At 38.9% G+C, this 25810-nt stretch overlaps 1 protein-coding gene across 3 annotated transcripts in view; it reads left to right on the top strand.

The window, feature by feature from the left end:
• The window catches only part of LOC126457321 (vitamin K-dependent gamma-carboxylase), a 73326-nt gene that overhangs the window by 32331 nt on the left and 15185 nt on the right, over nt 1-25810 (top strand). For all 3 annotated transcript variants that reach the window (XM_050093513.1, XM_050093514.1, XM_050093515.1), the window contains 4 exons: nt 850-1035; nt 1111-1274; nt 14966-15109; nt 15381-15514. In XM_050093513.1, the coding sequence (XP_049949470.1) occupies nt 850-1035; nt 1111-1274; nt 14966-15109; nt 15381-15514 (628 nt within the window). The remainder of the gene's footprint in view (nt 1-849; nt 1036-1110; nt 1275-14965; nt 15110-15380; nt 15515-25810) is intronic.

Here is a 25810-nt window from a genome sequence, read left to right as displayed (position 1 = left end):
CCACACTGTGGAGATGTAAATTGAATACAAATTGAGGCTTTAATTGAAGAGTGAGTGAGGAATATATGTTTGGCATGAACATGAATCGAACATCGGCAAGTCTGCATATCATTCCTCACAGCTACCTTTTCTCACTGAGCTAATGGGACAGCTCTGGCACAGAGCAGAGTTCATGCTACCTGTTCTTGGCTATGCTGCACACAGTTACAGTGTTGCTAGAGCCTCTCCTTTGAAGTACATTTCTATTAAATCTATTTGTAGGACTAGGTTTTGTTAGATGCACTTTTGTTTTGAATTGGGATGAGGAATTGCATGCTGACAGCCAAGTGCAGTTGGATAGTCAAATCTAGCACCAGACTCAAAACCAAATTTTTCAGCACAAAGCACAAAAGCCTTAAATATATGTATTTTTGCCAATAGAAGTGTCATATGATGAGTAGCTTTTATAACTATTTTTAATAAAATTTTATACATAGGAAAAATTATGCTGTTAACCCAGAGATTTGTTTAAAGTATAAGCATAGTCATAATGGAATTCCTCTTGACTTCACAAAAGTCTTTATCAGTTTAGTCAGAATGCTATGGCGACCAGTTTTGTGAGAGGTTATGAACCATAGTTTGACAAAACAATTTTTATGATACGGGATCTTACTAGCAGTGTTAGTAAAATGGAGAGAAAAAAATCAAGTAACTATGTTTCAGACTTTACAATTTACAGTTTTGGTTTTGGCATCTTGACCAACTGCCTAATCATGTTTAATGTAATGTCATTTTCTCTGCTGTTCTGCACTTGCTGCTTCATGTGAACTACTAACAATGTCAGTTGTTTATGTTTGCATATACTTCCAGGTCATTAGATGCAGTTTTTTGTAAAGTGAAGTATGATGCACCAGTCCCATTGTGGAACTATGCCATTCTCAGAGTACAGTTATTTATTGTCTACTTTATTGCTGGACTGAAGAAAATGGACCAGGACTGGATTGAAGGTTATTCTATGACTAACCTGAACAACCATTGGGTATTTGATCCTTTCAAGTGAGTAAAATTTTATGTATGGTAGATCAAGCCAGAAACTGTACATTATTTGCTAATACTGTGTATTGGTTACAGGCTGTTACTAACACCAGAGCAAGTGGATTATTGGATAGTACATGTCAGTGGCTTTCTCCTTGATCTAACAATAGGGTTTTGGCTCTTCTTTGACAAAACAAGACCTTATGCTATATTCTTCTGTACAACATTCCACCTTATGAATTCAACAATCTTTAGTATTGGTAAATATTGCAGTTAATATTAATAATGTTTGAGGCATTATGGAATTAATGTAATAACAAATAAATCTCATTTTATCTAAAATTTTATTGTCTTTTGTATACATTGATGAGCCAAAACATTAAAGGCATTGCCTATCTCTAGACTGAATGCTGCCTGTTGGCATTGTAGGCAATGTATGGGAAGTACACAAGCTGAGCAGATAGGCGTGAGCTATCATTCTAGTGATTATATGGGCTCCAGATTGAGAAATCCACTAATGTGTGTGACTTTGACAAAGGCCAGATTGTTATGGTCCAGTGCTTGAGATCAGGCCTTCAAAAATGGTGAAACTGAGTTGCTGTTTGCATGCTACTGTTGGAAAGTGCTTAAAGGAAGGTGAAACTATGAGTAGAAGAGAAGGTGTTAGACCTCACACCTCATCTTGGACTGTGGAAGCGACAGGTGGCGAACTGTGACAGATCTGACAACAAAGTGAAATACCAGGACAGGCACAAGTATATCAGAGTTACTGTTCAGCACACTTTGTTAAACATGGGGCTCCACAGCAGACAACTCCTATATGTTCCCATACTGACCTGATGACATCATCAGTTAAGATTGCAATGGGCATCACATCTTTGAGATTGGACCACTGATCAGCAGAAATGTTTCTTGTAACAGCAGGCCTTTAGTTAACTAGGTGAAAGAATGATTGAAACATGCACCACACCACAAAGGCAGGTCAGTGGGGCAGTATCATGCTATAAGGGGACATTCAACTGGTCTTCTATGGGTTTCGTGCTAGTTATTGAGGGCATGATACCTGTGGAGCACGTGAATGTAATTGCAGACCACTTGCTTTCCTTCATGCTTGACATCATCTTGATGGGAATGAAAACTTACAGCTACATAAGGCCAAAATCATTTTACAATGGTTTGAGGATCACAATAATAAACTAATGCTGATGTCTTGGCCACCAACTTCGCATGAACCCAGTGGTGACACTGTCAAGTCCCAACTCCACTCTCACAGACCATCTGCCCATAATTTATGGAAATTAATGTGAGCTGTGCATGTTCTCACATACCTAAAGGTGATGCCAAATCCAGGCCACATAGAATCACGAGTGTACTGTGTTCCAAAGACAGACCAATATGCTATTAACCAGATGGTTATAATGTTTTGGCTCATCATTGTAAATAACAATAGAAAATATAGTTATTTCTAGTTTTACCTGATTAACTTATGTGTAATAGATTCTTAAAAAGGATGTTCATATAAATTGTTTGCATAATATGGGTTGTTTTTCAAATTCTACTCTCCCTAGCATTAAATGTTGTTGAACTGATAATCATACTATTAACTGAATTTTCTGTCAGTGCTTGGCAGAACATAACAACATTAAATAGAAAACACTTCCTAATGTTCTGCAAAATTATATTTATTTTGTCATGAACTGACTTTCGGCTTATTAGGCATTTTCGGATGACAACTGAATTAAATTTTGCAGAAAATTAGGAAGTGTTTCCTGTTTAATTTGCTGAGTGAGGTGGAGCTCTGGTTAAAACACTGGACTCACATTTGGGAGGATGACGGCTCTAACCCATGTCTGGCCATCCTGATTTTGGTTTTCCGTGATTTCCCTAAAATCGCTTCAGGTAAATCCTGAGATGGTTTCTTTAAGAGGGCACAGCCGACTTCCCTTCCTAAGCCAATGGGACTGATGACCTCACTGTTTGGTCCCTTCCTTGAAATTAACCAACCTCTTTTGGGCATACTAGCAAACAGGCATGTAAAATTACACTTCAGATATCACTGACAAGAAAAACTATAGTTTAAATTGAGAATGAATCTTATGAGCAGTCTTTGTTTGGATTGATTCCACTTTTACTAAATCAAAATGCTGAATACCTCAAGAAAGGCAGATAAAAAATGACTCTTCAAAATGAACTACATTATATACATATTCTCTGAGAGATCAATATACTGTTCATCTATTCAGATGACATTGTATGTTTAAATTAAGGAGTTTAAAATGGCTGAATGCTATTTTGTATGTCATGAAGTTCCTATCCATTTAGACTGTCATAGCACTACAATTATTCAGAAGGCACATATTGGAAAGAACTGCACTGGGCCACAAAATTTGATACTTGGATGGAATGAGATGCACTTCACCCAGTTGCTGTAGTGGACTGTGCAGATTTCTCCCAAGTGTTGGCACAATATTGGAGCATTGTAAAAGATGTGTCATTATGAGATTCAAGCCAAAGATATCTTTATTATAGTGGTCTCATTAGTACAGACTGTGATGTGCAGACTTGGCAATAAATTCTCTTCTCCTATTAGTCTCACTTCAGCTGTGCCAGCAGTGATGCTATAAAGTACTATTAGACATATGAGAGTGAGTCATAAATGTTTTTTTATCACCTAAAAAAATGAAGTAATACAATTTTTTGCAGGTACATATCTGCAGTCCTGGTAAAAATTGAAATCCCTGCACCACAATACTGTTGCATGCTGGTAGAGGGGCTGAAACACAATTGTGCTGCCCATTTATAGAGTAGAGTATTGTACAGTAGCAGACTTCCTGTGCTGCCTAAACACTTTACATAGCAAACCAGTTTCTGAGAAAACTCATCAAAATCGTGAAACACTTTCAAGAAGTGAAAGAGAGCTCTAAGAAAAATAACTGGCAAAAAAGTAGAGAATCTCATATGCCTATTTTAGATAACTAAAAATACTACCGTTACCCCTTGCTCCAATGTAGCTGAAACATAGAAATTTCTTAAGAGAGGTATTTAAGGTGGTGATGGGAAAAAATCTGAATCTACAAACATATGAGGGACATTTCAAAAGTTCTGCACACTGTAAGGTACGATTGAAGAAAATATTTTATTTTACAAAATATCTTTACAGACTTTCAATATAATCTCCGTTCTTGCTTATGACAGCTTCTCAACATTTTGGCAACATCTGTATTCCAGATACCATGCCTTTGTTGTTGAACTGTTTGATTACTCGTGTCACCTAACTGGTAGCATTGTCAGTTGTGTCAAAACGTTATCTGTGGAGTTGCTCCTTCAATTTGGGAAACAAATCAATGTCTGGGGTCTCATATCAGGACTGTGTGGTGGGTGAGGAAGTATTTGCCATCCCCTTTTGTCACATTTTTCTCTCACTAGTAGGGCAAAGTGCAGTTTTGCATTATCATGCAAAACGAGGACACCATCTGCGAGCATGTTAGGCCTTCTTTGACAAATTTTCAGGCACAAAACATTTTGCAGAAACAGCTTGTACCATCTGCCTACTATAGACATTCCTTGGGGCACTCTATTTGTAGCTATGACTCCACTCATGTCATACAACAAGATCATCATCAGTTTCAGCTTTGACTGTTGGCAGAGGAATTTTTTTGGGTGTGAAAAGAGTCGGAACTTTCCCATTGTGGCAATGGAGACTTCACGTCTTGCTCAGAATCTTATATCCAGATTTCATCAAGTGCAACAGTACTTTTAAGAAACTGTTGTCCTTTCATTCGATAAGGCTGAAGCAATCCTTCTCCAATTCTTTTGTGACTTGCTTTCTGCTCTTCACTCAGCTCATGTGGATCCTATCTGGCAGCAGATTTCCCCATTTTCAACTTTTCAGTTATGATTCTGTAATGTGAAGTGACAAACGTTCTGGCACCATATACAATTTCCTCACATTTTTTGTCAATCGTGTCTCAAAATGTCATTAACAATAACCTGAGAGCTGTAGTCTCCATTTCTTGGGTTGCCTTCAGTGCTTTCCCAACCACAGAAACAAGCACACCACTGTGATAATGTGTTACTAGCCACTACATTATTCCCACACACCTATCTCAAAGCTTTATCAGTTTCTGTTAGGTTCTTCCATTTTAATATAGGAATGCTAGTCATTATGTGTAATCCAAGCTGACTCAGTTCCAGCTTCCATTTTAAAACTAAATTACCGACAACAAAGCCCTGTAAACCAGCAAACACAATCATCATGCCTAAAGTCTCACTAACAACTGACATGAATTTCAACTTATTCATGCCACCATCATGCATGTGCAGTGTGCAGGACTGTTGAAATGACACTCATAATGTAAGAATACAAAAGAACCTGCATTTAGTACATGCAAACTCAAGTCTACATTTAGTACATGCAAACTCAAGTCCACACCAGAAAGGAAGTATACACTTGGGAATGAAGCTGTTTAGTAAGTTACCCACACATACTAAAAACACTGATGATAGAAAATAACTTCAGGTGGCAATTATGGAGTATCAGCTGCATCACTGATTCTATTATATTAAAGAGTATACAGCTTCCGTACTTAGCTTGATAAATATTTTTATTAAGAGGTAAAACATTAGCTTGATTATTATTTCTTGATTCTTATTTCTTAAGAGGTAATTCCACCCCCCAATGAACCACAGACATAGCCATTGGTGGGGTGGCTTGCGTGTCTCAGCAATACAGATAGCCGTACCGTAGGTGCAACCACAACTGAGGGAATCTCTTAAGAGCCCAAACAAACATGTGGTTCCTGAAGAGGGGCAGCAGTCTTTTCACTAGTTGCAGGTGCAACATTGTGGATAATTGACTGACCTGGCCTTGTAACGTCATCTAAACTGGCCTTGCTCTGCTGGTACTGCAAACAGCTGAAAGCAATAAGAAACTACAGCCATAATATTTCCGAAGGGCATGCAGCTCTACTTCATAGTTAAATGATAATGGTATCCTCTTCAATAAAATATTCCAGGAGTAAAATAGTCCCCCATTTGGATCTCCAGGTGGGGACTACTCAGGAGGATATGCTATGCTCATCAGGAGAAACAAAACTGGCATTCTGCAGATTGGAACGTGGAATGTTAGATCCCTTGGCTTAGAATCATAAAAGAAGGTTGTATGCATGGAAGATACCAGGAGACACTGGCTAGACAGAGATTTAGGAACCAGATTTTAAATTCTAAGACATTACCACAGGCAGTTGTGGTCTCTAACCATGAACTGTAGATTAAAACTAAAGAAATTGGAAAAAGGTAGGAAATTAAGGAGATGGATCTCAATAATTTGAAAGAATCAGAGATTGTTGAGAGTTTCATAGAGAGCATTAGGGAATGGTTGACTAGAACGGGGGGAAGGAATACAGTAGAAGATGAATGGGTAGCTTTGAGAGGTGAAACAGTGAAGGCAGCAGAGGACCAAATGGTAAAAAGACAAGGCCTAGTAGAAATCTTTGTATAACACAATACATATTAAATTAATCGATGAATGGAGAAAATTTAAAAATGCAGCAAATGAAGCATGCAAAAGGGAATACAAACATTCAGAAAAAACAGGAACTGCAAAATGGCTATGGAGGAATGGCTAGAGGACTGACGAAAAGATTTAGAAGTGAATTTGACTAGGGGAAAGGTGCATATTGCCTACAGGAAAATTAAAGAAGTCTTTGGGGAAAAGTGATGCAGCTCTATGAATACCAATGGCTCAGATGGAAAACCAGTCCTAAGCAAAGAAGGGAAAGCTAAAAGGATGGAAGGAGTTATATAGAAGGTCTATAAAAGGGAGATGAACTTGAAGGCAACATTATAGAAAGGGAAGTCAATGTTGATGAAGAGAAGACAGAAGATACGATACTACGAGAAGAATTTAACAGAGCTCTGAAGGATCTAAGTTGAAACAAGACCCCAGGGATAGACAATATTCCATTAGAACTACTGATAGCTTTGGGAGAGCCAGCATGACAAAACTCTTCCATCTGGTGTGCGAGATTTATGTGACAGGACTTCAAGAAGAAGGTAGTAATTCCAATTCCATAGAAAGGAGTTGCTGAAATTTTAAAATTACTGAACTATCAGTTTACTAAGTCAAGGTTGCAAAATACTAACATGAATTCTTTACAGAAGAATAGAAAAACTGGTAGAAGCTGGCCTTGGCGAAGATCAGTTTGGATTCTGGAGAAATGTAGGAACACGTAAGGCAATACTGACTCTACGACTCATAAGATTTGTTAAGGAAAGATAAACTTACTCTTATAGCTTTTGTAGACTTAGATAAAGCTTTCGGAAATATTGACTGGAATACTCTCTTTGACATTCTGAAGGTAGCAGGGGTAAAATACAGGGAACGAAGCCAGACAGCATTTATAAGAGCTGAGGGACATGGTACGGAAGCAATGGTTGAGAAGAGAGTGAGGCAAGGTTGTAGCCCATCTTCAGTGTTATTCAGTCTGTACAATGAACAACTAGTAAAGGAAACCAAAGAAAAATTGAGAGTAGGGTTTGAAATTCACAGAGAAGAAATAAAAACTTTGAGGTTTGCTGATGACATTGTAACTCTGTCAGAGAGAGCAAAGGACTAGGAAGAGCAGTTGAACGGAATGGATAGTGTCTTGAAAGGAGGGTATCAGATGAATATAAACAACAGCAAAACAAGGCTAGTGGCAAATTAAATCAGAGAATGCCAAACGAATTACATTAGAAAAGGAGACACTAAAAGTAGTAGGTGATTTTTGCTGTTTGGGATGCAAAATAACTGATGATGGCCAAAGTGGGGATGATATAAAATGCAGACTGGCAAGGACAAGAAAAGCATCTCTGAAGAAGAGAAATTTAAGTGTCAGGAAGTCGTTTCTGGAGGTATTTGTATGGAGTATTGCCTTGTATGGAAGTGAAACATGGGTGATACACAGTTTAGACAAAAATAGAATAGAAACTTTCAAAATGATGAAGATTAGTTGGGTTGATCGTGTAACTAATGAGGGGGTACTGAATAGAATTGCGGAAACAAGAAATCTGTGACACAACTTGACCCAAAGGAGGGATTAATTGGTAGGACACATTCTGAGACATCAAAGGATCACCAATTTTGTATTGGAGGGAAGTGTGAAAGGTAAAAATAGTAGAGGGACACTAAGAGTTGAATACAGTAAGGAGATTCAGAAGGATGTATAGGTTGCAGTAGTTATTCAGAGATGAAGAGGCTTCCATGGGATAGAATAGCATGGAGAGCTGCATCAAACCAGTCTTTGGACTGAAGACAACAACAACAACAAGAGGTAGTACCATCTTTCCATTGTATTGTATTGGATATCAAATTTCAATTCTAACTGTATTCCATTGAAAACTATTCATGTATTTAAAATGTGTATTGTGGTACTGACAAGAAGTCCAAAGTACTGATGTTTATGGCTGAGTATTGCAAATTTGAAAATGTTACTGGAAAGTAACAATCTGATTAGATAATTTGAAATAATAATCAGTCTTGATCCCAAATTTTTACTAAAAATTGAAAATTGTATGTCAGTGGCAACCGGTTTCAGTCATATCTATACCAGCATCAGACCACGTCTCTGGCATGAAACAAAAAAGAAAAGAAAAAGAATGTATAAAGTTCTCCTTACAGGATAGCAGGTACCAAAATTATACGATCCATTTTATTGTGTAAATAAAATATGGATACATGATGATAATAAAATAGAAAGGTGTTTATACCATTAGGCAGTTAGCAGATATGATGAGTGAAGCACTAAGAAGAGTCAGAAGAAATCTCTTACAACTGCTAAATAGTGTCAAAATGCTATAAAGGGAAAGCTCTGCCCCTCTCCTGCTGCACACAACCTCATCACGAGCCAATAGGGCTTGATGTATGATGATAATGTATGTGAGGACTGTAAATATCAATCTAGATATGAATAAAATACAATATGAAACATTAAACAATGGAAACTGCAGTTAGGAATATCAACACTGTAGGAAAAGATAGAGTGCTGCTTGCCATAGGATTACATTTTAAGTTGCAGGACAGCTACAATTAATAGACACTTACACGTAAAGCTTTTGGCTGCATGTTTCATCAGAAGAAGAGGAAAACAGAAACGCACACAATTCATTCACACACACACATAACTGCCAATGCTGGCAGCTCAGGCTCAGTCTTGGCATTCTGGCCAGAGCTTCTGGAGTTGACGGTCATGTGTGTGTGAGGTGTGCGGGCTTGTGTGAATGAATTTTGTGTGTTTCTGTTTTTCCCATTTTCTGTCAAAGGCTGCAGCCGAAAGTTGTGCCTGTCTGCAATTAGGTGTTTACAGTAAGTAGTAACCTATCTTTTCCTACATTGTTGGTATGAAATGTTACATTAATTGTTGTTGTTGTGGTCTTCAGTCCTGAGACTGGTTTGATGCAGCTCTCCATGCTACCCTATCCTGTGCAAGTTTCTTCATCTCCCAGTACCTACTGCAACCTACATCCTTCTGAATCTGCTTAGTGTATTCATCTCTTGGTCTCCCTCTATGATTTTTACCCTCCACACTGCCCTCCAATGCTACATTTGTGATCCCTTGATGCCTCAGAACATGTCCTACCAACCGGTCCCTTCTTCTAGTCAAGTTGTGCCATAAACTCTTCTTCTCCCCAATTCTATTCAATACCTCCTCATTAGTTATGTGATCTACCCATCTAATGTTCAGCATTCTTCTGTAGCACCACATTTCGAAAGCTTCTATTCTCTTCCTGTCCAAACTATTTATTGTCCATGTTTCACTTCCATACATGGCTACACTCCATACAAATACTTTCAGAAACGACTTCCTGACGCTTAAATCTATACTCGATGTTAACAAATTTTTCTTCTTCAGAAACGCTTTCCTTGCCATTGCCAGTCTACATTTTATATCTTCTCTACTTTGACCATCATCAGTTATTTTGCTCCCCAAATAGCAAAACTCCTTTACTACTTTGTGTCTCATATCCTAATCTAATTCCCTCAGCATCACCCGACTTAATTCGACTACATTCCATTATCCTCGTTTTGCTTTTATTGATGTTCATCTTATATCCTCCTTTCAAGACACTGTCCATTCTGTTCAACTGTTCTTCCAAGTCCTTTGCTGTCTCTGACAGAATTACAATGTCATCGGCGAACCTCAAAGTTTGTATTTCTTCTCCATGGATTTTAATACCTACTCCGAATTTTTCTTTTGCTTCCTTCACTGCTTGCTCAATATACAGATTGAATAACATTGGGGAGAGGCTACAACCCTGTCTCACTCCCTTCACAACCACTGCCTTCCTTTCATGCCCCTCGACTCTTATAACTGCCATCTGGTTTCTGTACAAATTGTAAATAGCCTTTCGCTCCCTGTATTTTACCCCTGCCACCATATTACATTAATATAAGTTGGCCATAGTAGGATTACTTGATATCTACAAAAGTTAATTACAAATGTGCATGAACAACCAATAAAGTTAGTTGTAAGAACACTAAACTACCATTTACGGACACTGGGTGAACGTTCAAACTGCACTGTTGAAGTAAAGATAAGTATAGAGATGCCAGCCATTGCTGTGGAGCAGGTAACGTGAAATCTCGTGATGAGTAGTGTCAGTAGCAAGGAATATGGCATGCCAGAGATGTAACAGCACCCTGTCTCTGTAGTGAGTGATGGCATGCTTCTGCCATTACATTTCTGGCATGCTATATTCCACGCCACTGACACTGTTCATCGAGAGGTTCCACATTGCCTTCTCCATGGCAATGGCTGGCATCTCAGTGCTTATCTTTGCTTCAACACCTTAGTCTGAACCTTTGCGCAGTGCCCATAGATGGCAGTTTAGCCTTCTTACAATGAATTTTATAGATTACTCATGCACATTTGTAATTATCTTCTGCAAATGTAAAGTAATTACTACTACAGCCTACTTAATTTGTGTAATGTTTCATATCATATTTTATTTGTATCTATACTGATATTTTAAGTTGTTGCATACGTTAACATTGTATATGAAGTTATATGGGCTCCTGTTGAGATCATGCAGTGGGTGATGGGTTGAGCTTACCCTTTGTAATTCTGGAGCATTTTGACGCTATTTAGCAGTTTCCAGAGGAGTCTTCTGACAGTTGCCAGTGCTCCAATCATTGTCTCTGCTCACCACCTAATTATATAAAAACTTTTCAATTTAATTATGATTATGTATCCATTTATGCAGGTGGATAGTATAATTTTGCACCTGTTACTCTCGAAGGAGAATTACATTTTTTTTTTAAATCCAAAGACATGGTGTAATGATGATCTAGATATGATCGAAACTGGTTACTGCTGACATGTGAGTTTTAATTTTTAGTAAAAATTTGCAGTCAAGACTGATTATTATTTCATATTGTAAATTTATTCTTAATCTTGTATTGTCCAATATCTCATTATATATTTTCATTGCTGGTGTGATCAAATGACTGATTCAAAGAAACAAATTTCTGTGAGATACTCCACTTTATCAATGAGCTGTGCCAGTTTGTTTTGGCACCTCCAGACACATGCCGTGATACTGTGGCATAGGAATTTCAGTGAAAACCAGGATTACAGACAAGTGCCTTCAAACAAACAAAAATTAATTATGTAACTTTATTTATTTATTTGCTCAAAGTGATCAATGTTTATATTTACGTTGGGTAGATGATGGCCTACAGTGAATTGCAACAGATTTGTATAAGATTTGTTTCACTGAGTTGCTTATATGTTGCACTTGATCATAACCAGCACAATTACTATCCCAGGTTATCTTTTATAGACCAAAAACCGTGATGCAGCATTTAACAGTTCATGACTTTACTCTGTCGCTGTCGCTATATTGATGGGCCTGCCTTGGCCCGAGGTGTAGGAATTTAAGCTTGACTAAGCTATTCCTCCTCAATTCCTCGCTGTTAGGGATGTTTTTCCTCAGGTTTTGAATTGGCCTCTGGTTTCTGTAAAAGAAAGAACTGTCTGCCAGATGCCTCCAGCGGCTTCTTATTCTTCTTCTTCTTCTTCTTCTTCTTGTTACTTCCGAGCTGCCTGCACTCGATCTTCTTCAGGCGGAAGATGTCCACAGGTGGCGTCTGTTGCTCGATGTACAGGACGGCTTGGTCCGTCATGTACCGCCAGTCCTCGTTGGTGAAGATCGGATGCCCATTTATCAGCTCCAGGTCTGCACGCCAGACGAGTTCCCTCCCATTGATCTTCTGGTTTAAGGGTTCGCACACCCAGTGGAACGGATGGGGGTAGCTGCTGTCGTGCAGGGAATCTGTGATCTTGGTGAGCACCTTCCTCACACAGTTCTTGTTGGGGAGGGGGAGGCACTCGAATGGCTCATCTTCTTCTTCTTCTCCCTCGGTTTTCACGGGCGTCTCCTTTGTCGTCTGCATTTCCCCAGAGACAGGAGTGATGGCTGCTTCTGAGGGGGCTGTCTCCTTGTTGTCAGTGGTTGTCCCCAACTCCATGACCACCTCCCTAGCAACCTGCGTTGCCGCGTAGCCAGAGAGGTGGTTGTTTGTGTTGCCGCGACTACCCTGTACTGGTGGGGGTCGGCACCGCATCCAGTGTCGTGCGAGACGCGAGGTATAGGGCAACCCTTAGTTGTGTCATCTCCCAACACGTCTCGTCTAGTTCCGCTCTCAGGGCCGCACTCTCCTCTGCCATGGTGGATTTTAGTGCGGTGATTGTGTCCTCGTTGGCTTCCTGCAGTGCTTGGCGGAAAGCGTCCACATCGTCTTTGTGGCGCAGCCCGCTTCCCCTACTAGAGTAGGAGGGCGGGGTGTCCACTTTTTCTACTTCTTCGTGTGTGGTGGCCCCTTTCCGCTGCTTCTATGTCTTCAGATAGCCGCAGCTGCGCGCATTTGTGGCGTGCGAGCCGCCGCAATTTACGCACGTTGCTGCAATACCTCTTGGTTTGTTTCAGTTTCGTGTGTCGTGTGGTTTCCCATACTTAACACACACAACCGCGCCGTCGCATTCCCTGTCTATGTGTCCCAACTTTTGACATTTATAGCACTGTAATTGTGCCACAGGCTTTCACTTCTTCTTCTTGTTGCCGCAACCGTTGCTCCCGACTGCCTTTAGCAGGAGCTCAACAGCAGCATCACTCTTGTCTCTTCCTCCATTCCTACATCCAGGCATGGCATTGGGCTAGTGGCATTGGCGTGTGCGAGTGACGGTAACAAAGTGAGCCTCAGTGGGTTGAGCAGCGGAGTGCATGTCATGGCTTTACTAAATTGCATATCGTCTTCAGTACGCTTTATACTCACGGGGAACTTACTGAACAGCTAAAAGCCCATGTGGATAGCTCTCCTTTTACCAAGATGTGTATTAGCATGTAGCAAATGCTGGTTTGAAGTTATTTTAGTGCAGTGTTTGTGAATTTTACTGTTTTTCTTTAGTCTGCATTCATTTGGGACTATGTGGTTTTTTAAGAATGTTACAGTCTCAAGAATATGTAAACAAGGCAGTGTTGGGATTTTCTGTGCTAATTCAAGCCTTATGGCTACACCATGTAGTGGGGGATCCCTGCCTAAATTTTGTGTATTGTGGATGTTAAATATTGCACAAGGGAATTTTCACAGCCCAAAGGTATACACTTTTCTTCATATGTTTTTGGAACTGTATTTTGACAGGGCAGTCCTTGTCTGAACATTATAAGGAAACAAGGACTGTTGAGGACCGTAACTGTGCACAATAAATACTAGTTATTCTTAGACCTATCTATTAATTTCAAAAGTTGCTCACTGTGTGTGGGGTTTGAATAGATACAATTGGGAATGCCATTTTTCAGCCACATGTCACAAATGTGTTCCTCTATTACACAAAACCTGGTAGATTGCAACAGATTACATACATAAAGAGAACATCAAATACCAACTTTTGGATATGGATTTATTTAATTTATTCATTGGCACTATGTAAGTAGTTTGGGGCCATTGATAATTACATGGAATGTGTAAAACTTCTTAAATGAAATAAAATGAAAACAACAGCAAAAACACTGATGATGATGATCATACACATATAGTTTTAGAATTTACTTCATTTTACGTCTGTTTAGTAACAGGAAAGAGAACAGGGAAGATATCAGTCACAACCCATTTACAGAAGCCATCGCAGCATTTGCTTGGAATAATTTGGGAAAACTGAGGCAAAATCTAGTTAAAAATGGTTACTCTATGAGAAATCTAAACAAACATTTTGTTTCAGTGCTCTGTACATTTTATTATGCTCTGGTATTATGTTGTTGAGTCGTAAGCTAAATTTAATTCGCTTCCTGTAATTCCTCCATTGTGTTGCAAGTTTCCTCAGCTGCAATGACATTTGTGATCCTGCACTCCATTCAGGTCGACTTCTGCCAGTTATTGTTATGAGTTTCAATGCTCTTTCATATCACACTACTTCAACATGTTAGTGAAAAATTCTACTGCTCTAATCTTCTGCTATGTGATTTTACCTTGTTTCCACAAGTGATTATTCAGTTTTAAGGATTTTTGCAAAATGAAAAGTACTGACAGGTTTGAGATGTTGAATATGCTCAGCTGTCAGGGAAATTCTTTTGGTGACTGTTTTGAAAGATTGTGAAATGAGCTGAATGCAATGGAAATTATTTCACGAAGTTTAAAAAAAAGTTGAATGATGAAAAATTTTCACAGTATCTCATATTTACTAAAAGGGTAAACAACATCCTCTATACTATGTATTGTTATGTCACATGGAGGCACTACTTTTTGGCTCCAGTATTTCTCTAGGTTCAAGAAATTGTTAAGTCGTTAACTAGAAAATCTTTGATCCAGTATCAAAGTAGGATTTGGCATGTGTATATGACTGGACTTTTAATGCTATGTGACTTTAGTGTACCTTTTTATCACAGTGCTTACATCCAATATATTTTTCTTTCCCAGGAATGTTTCCATATGTATGCTTGGCAACTATGCCAATATTCTGCTATCCTGATTGGCCAAAAACCTGTAATTTGAACATCAAAAAGTTACTGTGGAGCCGCTCATTATCAAAGACTAAATTGGAGGAGAAGAAGCTAAAGAATTGTAAGTTTTGATTTTAACTTGTGAAATTCCTAATGAAATAAAAATAATTTAATACTTTTGAAGCCAATAAGATTTGTTTATTATTAATATATTCATAAGGAAACCTAGATTGAGGACAGATTCAAAGTACATTTTGAATGAATATTTGTGAGTACTATTGAGTACACAAACTCTGAATTTTATTATATTCTTACAATGTATACAGGAAAATGCATCCTAAAACTGTGTTGTCATTGGTATTTATTAAAGTGTGTTTTTCTTCTTTTTTCAGTTAAGTCTCATCAGCAGTCAGCTGTCCCAGCACAAACACTTTCACTTACTTGGAAACACAGTTTTGTTGCCACATTGCTCATTTCATACACTGGCGTGCAGGTTTTCTTACCCTATTCTCATTTTATAACAAAGGTGACTGAAGTGAATTTCAGAATACAATGGTTCATATGAAACTAATAATAATAATAATAATAATAATAATAATGAAAATAATAATAAGTTGTTTGACATCAAAAGATTTTGCGTGCTTTCAAAAGCTGCATATCAACATTACAAATTCATTTTTCTAATTGCATCACGAGCTTATGATTGCTTTTCAGTGTACATAAATATTATCTCCCTGTTCATTTATTCTATAGAGGTGCAATATATTCCAATAGTATGACATAGAAATTACTTAATATTCTGTGGGACATAGTACAAACAAAAAAGAGGCATCTTACTTAGTATTCACCAGAACATATTTTTACTTACATGAGTGTTTTATTCTGTGTCAAATAATGGTACTTTTCCAAAGAACAAAATGGTTACTGGTAAGTAGCTTTCTAAGGTAAACTTTCAACTTTGGGACTGGAAGGCTTACGACTGCACAAGGCAATAAATTTCCTACTTTGATTGCTGCATCCACACAGTCCTGTCTTGTTAGTATGGTATTTCTTTCTGGTTATTGTATTATGTTGCTGTAGATTAAAGTTCATTTACTTCTGGTGCCACAGATGCTGTGCAACATCAGTACCTTGTATTTTAATGAAAGCCCTCTTAGTTTATGTGCCAACAAAGTGTCAGTCATTGAATGTGACAGGAAGAGGCAAAATGACTCTGGGGTAGGATTTTACTTATGCAACAAAATAGTAAGAAAAGGAACTGAGTGGGTACTGGGTAAGGTAACTTACCTTGGGTCATTGTACCTAGTCAGTTACTTTTCTTACTATTTTGTTGTGTAATTGAACTTCTACCACAGTGTCATTTTGCCTCTTCCCATCAAATTCCGTGACTGACATTTTGTTGGTGCATAAACTAAGAGGTCCTTCAATAAAATACTCCACTATTTCATTCATAACACTGCTGCAGCAGTTCTCTAAGTCATAATAAACTTTATATTTGCAAACAACAAAATATAATCTGCATATGTAACTATTTCAGGACTAAGAGAACAGTTTGAAACAAACTAGTATTCTTCTTTTGGGTACCTTCTAGTTATCAGATACTACAAGCATTTCACATGCTCTCAGTCTATATTAAAAGCAATCTTGATTAACATTACTCAGTCATAGACCTTAGTAGAATACGTCTCGAAGATATGTTTGAGGCAGCTGGTGTGATAATGCACGAACAAAAATTCATTATTGCCTCACATTATTAAACTCCTAACTAATGAGATAGTATTTATAGAAAAAAATTAATTCTTTAATACTGCAGCTGTCCAAACATAAACAGCATAAAATTATAATTGTAGATGACATTAACACGTAAAAAAATGGCAAAGGAAAAATGTGAGTCAAATGGTTAATTCCCTGAAGCCAGTGAACTACTACTGTCTGAATAAAAAGCCCATAGACTATATGCGTGTTGTGATAACATAATTAGTAATGTACACAGAGACACTCTTGAATGTGGTGGGTGCTACAGAATTATAGTTGGAGTCACAAACAATAGCAGTTGAGTTTAGGCTAGTTTTGCGCAACTACTTCATGCATACTCTGACAGCCAGTGAGCGATCAGTAATATTCGGAGCGCTCTGCTGTGAATGCCATAGCTAATGCAAGCATTAAACGTTATGATAGTGAGCTGTTTCCTGAATTTTTATTCCATTTGTCATGAGCTGTCATGGCTGATGTTAGTGGTAAGTGATACATTCCAGAAGCAAGTGAGAGATATAATTTGCAGGATATATGCTTTCTTCAAGCGGAAAGCATGCGAATGCACATACTGCAGCTGTCACTTGGAATTGTCAGCAATACTATCCTTATCTGTGCCTCAACATGTGCGAACCGCCATCATTCGTGGATCGGCCTGTAGTAGTATCAGATCATGCAGGACTATGGCTTAAAATGGAAAATTCGGCTCCTTATACCACAGAAAAGACAAGCCATATATAGAATTCTGTGCGAAGCTAGTGACGGACACACACACCCACACCCACCCACCAACACACCCACCCACCCACACACTTCCCTCAAGTACTAAATTGCTGATACCTTGATATCTCAGAATGAGTCCTATCAATTGATTCCTTCTTTAGTCAAGTTATGCCAAAAATTCCTTTTCTCGCCAATGATGTTCACTACCTCCTCATTGGCTACATGATCTACCCATCTAATCTTCAGCATTCTTCTGCAGCACCACATTACAGCAGTTTCTATTCTCTTCATGTCTGAACTGTTTATTGTCCGTGTTTTACTCCCATTTAAAGATACACTCCAGACAAATACCTTCAGAAAAGATTTCGTATCACTTAAATCTATATTGAACATTAACAAATTTCTTTTCTTTAGAAACATTTTTCTTTCCATTGTCAGTCTACATTTTATATCCTCTCTACTTCAGCCACCATCACATATTTTACTGCCTAAATAGCAAAACTCATCTACTGCTTTTATTGTCCCGTTTCCTAAAGTAATTCTGTCAGCATTGCCTGATTTAATTGGACAGAATTTCATTACTCTTGTTTTGCTTTTGTTGTTCTTCATCTTTTATCTTCCTTTCAAGACGCTGTCCATTCTGTTCAACTGTTCTTCCAAGTCCTTTGCTGTCGCTGACAGAATTACAGTGTCATCAGCAATCCTCAAAGTTTTTATTCCTTCTCCTGCATCCCTTCTCTACCAGTGCTTCCCTTTCATGCCCGTTGACTCTTATAACTACTCACTTGTTTCTGTACAAGTTGTATACAACCTTTTGCTCCCTATATTTTACCCATGCTACCTTCAGAATTTCAAAGAATGTATTCCATTTGACAGTCAGAAGCTTTCTCCAAGACTGCAAAAGCTGTAAATGTAGATTTACCTTTCCATAACAGATCATATAAGAGAACTTATGTGGTCATTATTACCTTGGATGCTCCTACATTTTTCAGGAATCCAAACTGCTCTTCCCTGAGGTCAGCTTGTAATGGTTTTCCATTGTTTTGTAAATTATTCATGTTAGTATTTTGCAACCATGATTTATTAAACTGATAGTTCCATATTGTTCACACCTGCCAGCTCCTGCTTTCTTTGGAACTGGAATTATTACATTCTTCTTGAAATTGAAGGGCATTTCAGCTGTCTCATACATCTTGGATACCAGTGGAATAGTTTCGTTATGGCTGGCTCTCCCGAGGATATCAGTAGTTCTGAGGGAATATCGTCTACTCCAGGGGCCTTGTCTCAACTTAGGTCTTTCAGTGCACTGTGAAATTCTTCATGCAGTATCATATCTGCTATCTCACCTTCATCTACATCCCCTTCTCTTTCTATAATATTGCCTTCAAGTACATTTTGCTTGTATAGCCCTTCTATATACTCCTTCCACTTTTCAGCTTTCCCTTCTTTGCCTAGCACTGGCTTCCCAGATGAGATCTTGATATTCATACAGCTGCTTTTCAACTCTCCATCATCTCTTTAATTTTCCTGTAGGTGGTATCTATCTGTTCCCCAGTTATTTTTGTTTTTGTATCCTTAAATTTATCCTCTAGCCATTCCTGCTTAGCCATTTTGCATTTGCTGTCAATCTCATTTTTTAAACATTTTTGTTCCCTTGTGTCTTCTTCATTTGCAGCATTTGTATATTATTGATGACCCAGCATCGAAATCTGTAGCCATTTGCAGAAGGGTTGCACTTCTGTCACGTTGAACAATTCTTTTCAGTCATTGTTGGTCCTGTTCTTGCAGGATCTTTTTCTGGCCACAGTGATGTCAGGGATTTGATTCTTACCGGATTCCTGGTATTCATGATACACTCATGAAATGGTCGTACAGGAAAATCCCCACTTCATTGCTACCTTGGAGATGCTGTGTCAGCTGGCCGAAGTGGCCACGCGGTTCTGGGCGTTGCAGTTTGGAACCGCGAGACTGCTACGGTCGCGGGTTCGAATCCTGCCTCGGGCATGGATGTGTGTGATGTCCTTAGATTAGTTAGGTATAAGTAGTTCTAAGTTCTAGGGGACTGATGACCTCAGAAGCTGAGTCCCATAGTGCTCAGAGCCATTTGAACCATTTTGATGCTGTGTTCTATCACTCACGTGCTGACTGTAACACCACGTTCAAACTCACTTAAATCTGCTATTGTAGCAGCAGTAACCAATCTAACAATTGCGCCAGACACTTGTTGTCTTATATAGGCACTGCCGACTGCAGCACTGCATTCTGCCTGTTTACATATTTCTGTATTTGAATATGCATGCCTATACTGGTTTGTTTGGTGCTTCAGTGTATTATGCTCTGTGCAGAATTATACCAGGCAGCTTCTTTCATTTCATATCCACCTACTATTCTTTCCTTTTCTTCCTTTTTCTGTTATTGAGTTCCAGTCCCCCATCACAATTAAAATTTCCCTATCAGAATAATTTCTTTTATCTCTCATACTTTTTTCAGTCTCTTCATCACCTGCAGAGCTCATTGGTATAAACCTGCATTGCTGTGGTGACTGCTGGCTTCATGTCTATGTTTGCTATGATAATGGGTTCACTATACTGTTCATAGTAGGCTACCCACCTTCCTGTTTCTTATTCATTGTTAGATCTATTCCAGCATTACTCTTATTTGATTTTGTATTTATAATGCAGTATTCACCTGACCAGAAGTCTTGTTCGTCCACCCGCAGAACTTCACTAATCCCCACAATACCTAACTTCAATCTACACATTTCCCTTTTGAAATTTTCTAACATACCTGCCCTGTTGAGGGATCAAACATTTCACACTCCAACCCATAGATTCCCAAAATGAAATTTCACTCCGCAGCGAAGTCTGCACTGATATGAAACTTCTTGGCAAATTAAAACTGTGTGCTGGACCGAGACTTGAACTCGGGACCTTTACCTTTCGCAGGCAAATGCTTTTCTGACAGAACCTTCCCAGCACGGCTCATGCCCCATCCTCACAGCTTTACTTCCACCAGTACCTCATCTCTTACCTTCCAAATGTCACAGAAGCTCTCCTGCAAACCTTGCAAGACTAGCACTCCTGGAAGAAAGGATACTGTGGAGACATGGCTTAGCGACAGCCTGGAGATGTTTCCAGAATGAAATTTTCACACTGCTGCAGAGTGTACGCTGATACGGAACTTCCTGGACCAACTGTGGCTAAGCTGTGCCATCACAATATCCTTTCTTCCAGGAGTGCTAGTCTTGCAAGGTTCACAGGAGAGAGTCTGTATCTGTTCTTTCAGGAGTCCTAGTTCTGCATGTTTTGCAGGAGAGCTCCTGAGAAGTCTGGAAGGTAGGAGATAAGATACTGGCAGAAGTAAAGCTGTGAGAACAGGTTGTGGGTTGTGCTGGGGTAGATCAGTTGGTAAAGCACTTGCTGGTGAATGGCAAAGATCGCGAGTTTGAGTCTCGGTCCGGCATGTAGATTTCCTAATGATAACTTTCTCTTGAGTAGTCCCTGCCCAGAGACCAGAATGGAGGATTATTTTACCATCCAAGAGATGCCATGATCAATTAACTACAAAATAGACATGCAGGTGCTTGGGAAAAATAATGGCTGTAGTTTTCCCTTGCTTTCAGCTGTTCAAAATACCAGCACAGCAAGGCCATGTTGTTTAACATTATAAAACCAGTTCAGTCAATCATACAGACTGTTACCTGTGCAACTACTGAAAAGGCTGTTGCCCCTCCTTAGGAATAACACTTTTGTATGGCCTCTCAACAGTTACACTCCATTGTGGTTGCACCTACTGTATGACTAATTGTACCATTGGGGCACACAAGCCACCCCACCATGGCAAGGTCCGGAGTTGATGATAAACCAGTTGGTTTTATTAGATGGATAATAATAAAGCAATTGATAAAATGCTTTTCCATGTTCCTCACACATATTAGGCATATGATAGAGAAGATGTGGCCCATTTTAACCAAATGATAATGTAGTAATGTTACACAGAAGCAGCAGTGTACCAACTAGTGGTACATTCTGCAACTTAATAAGCTCAGGAAAATATGAGGGTGGTTTGAAAAGTTCTTGGAATGGAATAGAAAAAAAGTACTTACATCACTGAAACTTTTTTAATTTTTCAATGTAGTCTCCTTGTAGATTAGTGCGCTTGGTCCAGTGATGTTCCAGCGCCTTGATCCCATCTCGAAAATGAGTTTCCTCCAGGCCTGCAAAATATTTGTCAACTTCGGCTATTAATTCTTTGTTTGAAGTGAATATTCATCCACCAAGAAAAATTTTCATATTTGGGAAGAGATGGAAGTCTGACAGAGCCATATCAGGTGAATAAGGTGGGTGTGGCAACAATTCATACCTTATTTCATGTAATTTTCCCATGGTGATGGCACATGTATACGGGTGTGCATTGTCTTGATGAAAGATGACTTTCTTCCTTGCTAAACCTAACCTTTTTTCACATATCTTTAGTTGCAATTTGTCCTGGAGGTTAGCATAGTATTCTCCAGTAATTTTTGCCCAGTGGGGAGATAATCTACAAACAGAATCCCCTTCACATCCCAGAACACTGATGCCATGACCTTTCCCACTGAAGGAACTGTCTTTGCTTTCTTCGGTGGCAGAGAATCAGCAAGTTTCCACTGCTTCGACTGTCTGGGGCATAGCAGTGCACCCAGGTTTCATCTGTGTTACAAACTGGCACAAAAAATCTTGTTTGTTTCTCCTAAAACGGGCCAAACATTGTTCCAATATGTCCATTCTCATGTGTTTTTGATCCAGCATCAAGAGCCATGGCACCCATCTTGAAGATAATTTTTTCATTTCTAATTCTTCAGTTAAAATGTGATATACCCTTTCAGATGACATATGGAAACCATGAGTAATTTCACACACTTTCAATCAGCAATCCTCCATGATCATTTTGTGCACTTTTGCAATTATTTCTGGAGTAGTGACACATCTTGACCAACCACTGCACAAATCATCATCTAAGCTCTCCCGATCAAATTTAAATTCATTTGTCCACTTGGCAACAGTTGAATATGAAGGAGTAGAGTCCCCCAATGTATTCTGGAAATCGGCATGATGAATGTCCTTTGCTTTCATACCTGTCTTTACGAAATACTTTATCACTGCTCAAATCTTGATGTTTTTCCATCTTTGCAAATCACTACATGGGAACAACAACAGAGCCATGTGACCACTACAGCTCTCTTCCAAGAGCACTGATGTGGCAACAGTCCAATGAGTATGATGTGAAAAACTCATTGTGGTAGTGCTCACCTCTCATGGTGATTCCAAGAACTTTTCAAACCACCCTTGTACTAAACATTCTGAAAGATAAATCTCATAGAAGTGACAGGGACAAGGAAAAGTATATAAATATGAGAAACTCTACAGATCCCAAATCATAATTGCGTAGTGCAGTGCAATTGATAAGTGTATTTTAAATTTTTCAACATAAATGTAAAGCAGCTTAGAATGTTATTAAAAGGGAAATTAATAATTTCAATACAGAAAACAGCATCCCTATTAACTGTTTTGTAAATAGTGCCAGCAGCACCACCCCACTCTGTGATTCTACCTTAGATGCAAAAGCCCTGCTCACTCTTGCAAAACAGTTAGGAAGTTAGGAATTTACTTAGACCCTAATCACTTTAAATATCATCTACAAATGGGTAAACAAATCAAAAATATCCCAAAACAGAATACAATTTTTCCATCATAAAGTGTATAGCAAAGGAAATCAAAATACCACTCCTCTCACTGTCAAACAGAATACTAGATAAAGGAAATTTTCCAAAATGTCTTAACCTCGCAGTTATGTTTCCTATGTATGAAAAAAGGTGATAAAAACTCCCAAATGACTATAGACCCATTTGAATGGTACCACTCATATCAAACATATAGCGAACAGCATGTATAAACATATATATATATAACCGTTCCATAAAATTTTGGGTGAACTGCCACATGTCAGTAACTTGCTGCCACAATATTCTGGTACAGAGTCTTCTTGGCCATCTTCAGGTGTATACTAGCAACAGTACACTGACCTCCACTATCATAAACTCTGCTAGAGCCTGTGTGGTGTCCCCAGTTGTTCATGAACATGTGTAGCTTGAATGCTTGCACTTTCGCTGGAAGTCTATTCACCTCATCAATGACAGAATTCCATGCTGAATCCACCTGCAAACCACCACAGCCATCAACTGGTTTCAACCCAGCACGTGGAAGAAACTCACGGGAAAGACATAGATAGATAGATAGATAGATAGATAGAGAGAGAGAGAGAGAGATGTTCACTTTGTGTTCTGCCCAGGACACATTTTTGGATATTCACCATTTCTGTTGTTCGCATTTTTCCCATTTGGCTTTTAGTATAATTCATCTGATCAATGCTAAGTTCAAGCGACTAAGACTTTTAAACTTTTTTAAATTAACAAAAAATGGTGCCTTAATTTTTATAGTGTCACAGAAACATCCCATGCCTATGTGATCAATTATCAAAAGTATTTTAGGACTAATACATAAAAGTGCATAATTCTTGTTCACTATGGACATATTGCAATAGTGCAACTGTTGAAACTGAAAGCATTTTATAATGATTTAGCTGCATCCAGATACTTTTATAGGCATTTATTTGTCCATTATCACATTTCAAGATGTCTGAGAATCCCATCTTCAGATATTTATATTCATTTAAGTGTGAACAACATTGTTTCTTTACTAACAGTGTTGCAGGATTTTGCAATGGAAGCTTTTAAGACAACTATTGTAAAAAATTGTAAGTAAAGAAACAGTGCCTCTGACATTTAAATAAATGTAAATATATCTAAAGGAATGTACTCTCAAAAATACATGCTCTGAGGTATAATTTGTTGATGTGGCAGGTGGGGAAAGGGCTGCCATTTATATCGGAGCATTACCACGTAAACTATAATGTCACGGGTGATGTTGGTACAAGCAAGGTAGACTGTCGATCAACCATTGGAACCTGAGTGAACTTAATACGACTAAACCACACTGCATGAAATCTCCCTCGAACAATATTTATGTTAACTTTATTGATCACAGCCACAGGAGTTTTGAGCTTGCAACTGAAAATAACGTAACATGCAGGGAATAAAACATCAGAGTTAACTATGCACAATCTCATTCCAGCATGGAGGATACAAAAAGAATAGAAAGCATAATCAAAGAATAACAAAACATAAACACATACACACACATATAAAACACAGTGCCTCTGGTGGCTGGCACGAAATGTTTGATGGCGCTATTGTTTCTAAACACACGCACATGACACACGTGACACAACACTGTGTAAAACAGCGCAATGTTGCCACATCAGCCTCTGTGGTGGAAGTGGAGCATTATTCTGAATAGCAGGCTGGACAGTGGACACAGGAACCAGATTTGAAGTATGTGTTCGTAGGTCTGCTGCTGTTGTAATCTGCACTGGCAGCTGTGAGGGTAGTGATGAGGCAGCTGTTGGGTGAGGCCATAGTCCTGGAAACTTTGGTATTGTTGCTTTGTGGAGGTTGTCAGCCGGTTTAACATCACCTACAGAAACGGTGGTCGCCTTTCCACTAATTGAAATGTAATTTGTTTTGTCTCCCCTTGCAACTGCATGGTGGGATCCTAAGTATAGTGGCTACAATAATGGTTTGATGTCTTCTGCATGTAACATGACATGTGAATAGGTTTTCAAGTCTTGATGCACACAGGTGGTTGCTGTATCGTGTCTGTGAGGCTGGTGTCTGTGGATTTGGGCCACATGCTCTTGCAGTTGGTGTAGGGATTCTGGCTGATCATCCCTTGGTTGTGGCAGAGCATTTGTTTCCATGAATTATCCTGGAAACCTCAACATGTCACTGTACCCAGTTCTGCCAAAGAAGCATCTAGATCTGGTTTGAAAGTGTTTCTGAGTTTAAGTAGCAACATTAGAAGGGCCTTGGTCCACTCAGTGTTGTGGCACATTAGTGCTGCCTTAAGTGAGCGATGCCATCTCTTAACCATCCTGTTACTGGCTGGGTGATAGCTCATCGTTTTGTGGTGAGTTGGGCCACAAAACTTCTCGTCATTTTGTGGTGAGTTAGGCCACAAATCAAACCACAAAACTTTTGATTTGTCTGAACTGGTTGTATTCAAATTGTTATCCTCTGTCTGTCATGACATATAATGGGTGGCCAAAGTGTGACACTCAATACAACATGAAAGCAAAAGCCACAGTGTCCACTGGTGCAGCTACTGGCCAGCAGGTGTAAAGATCTATCATTTTAGGTATGTTGGCTGTCGGACAATGGCAATGGATCAGTGATGTCAATTTGGACATGACT

The sequence above is a fragment of the Schistocerca serialis genome, chromosome 2 (assembly GCF_023864345.2).
Source record: "Schistocerca serialis cubense isolate TAMUIC-IGC-003099 chromosome 2, iqSchSeri2.2, whole genome shotgun sequence".
NCBI classification, from domain to species: Eukaryota; Metazoa; Arthropoda; class Insecta; order Orthoptera; family Acrididae; genus Schistocerca; species Schistocerca serialis.
Note: the sequence above shows the minus strand (reverse complement) of the source record. Positions and strands in the feature narration are given on the sequence as shown.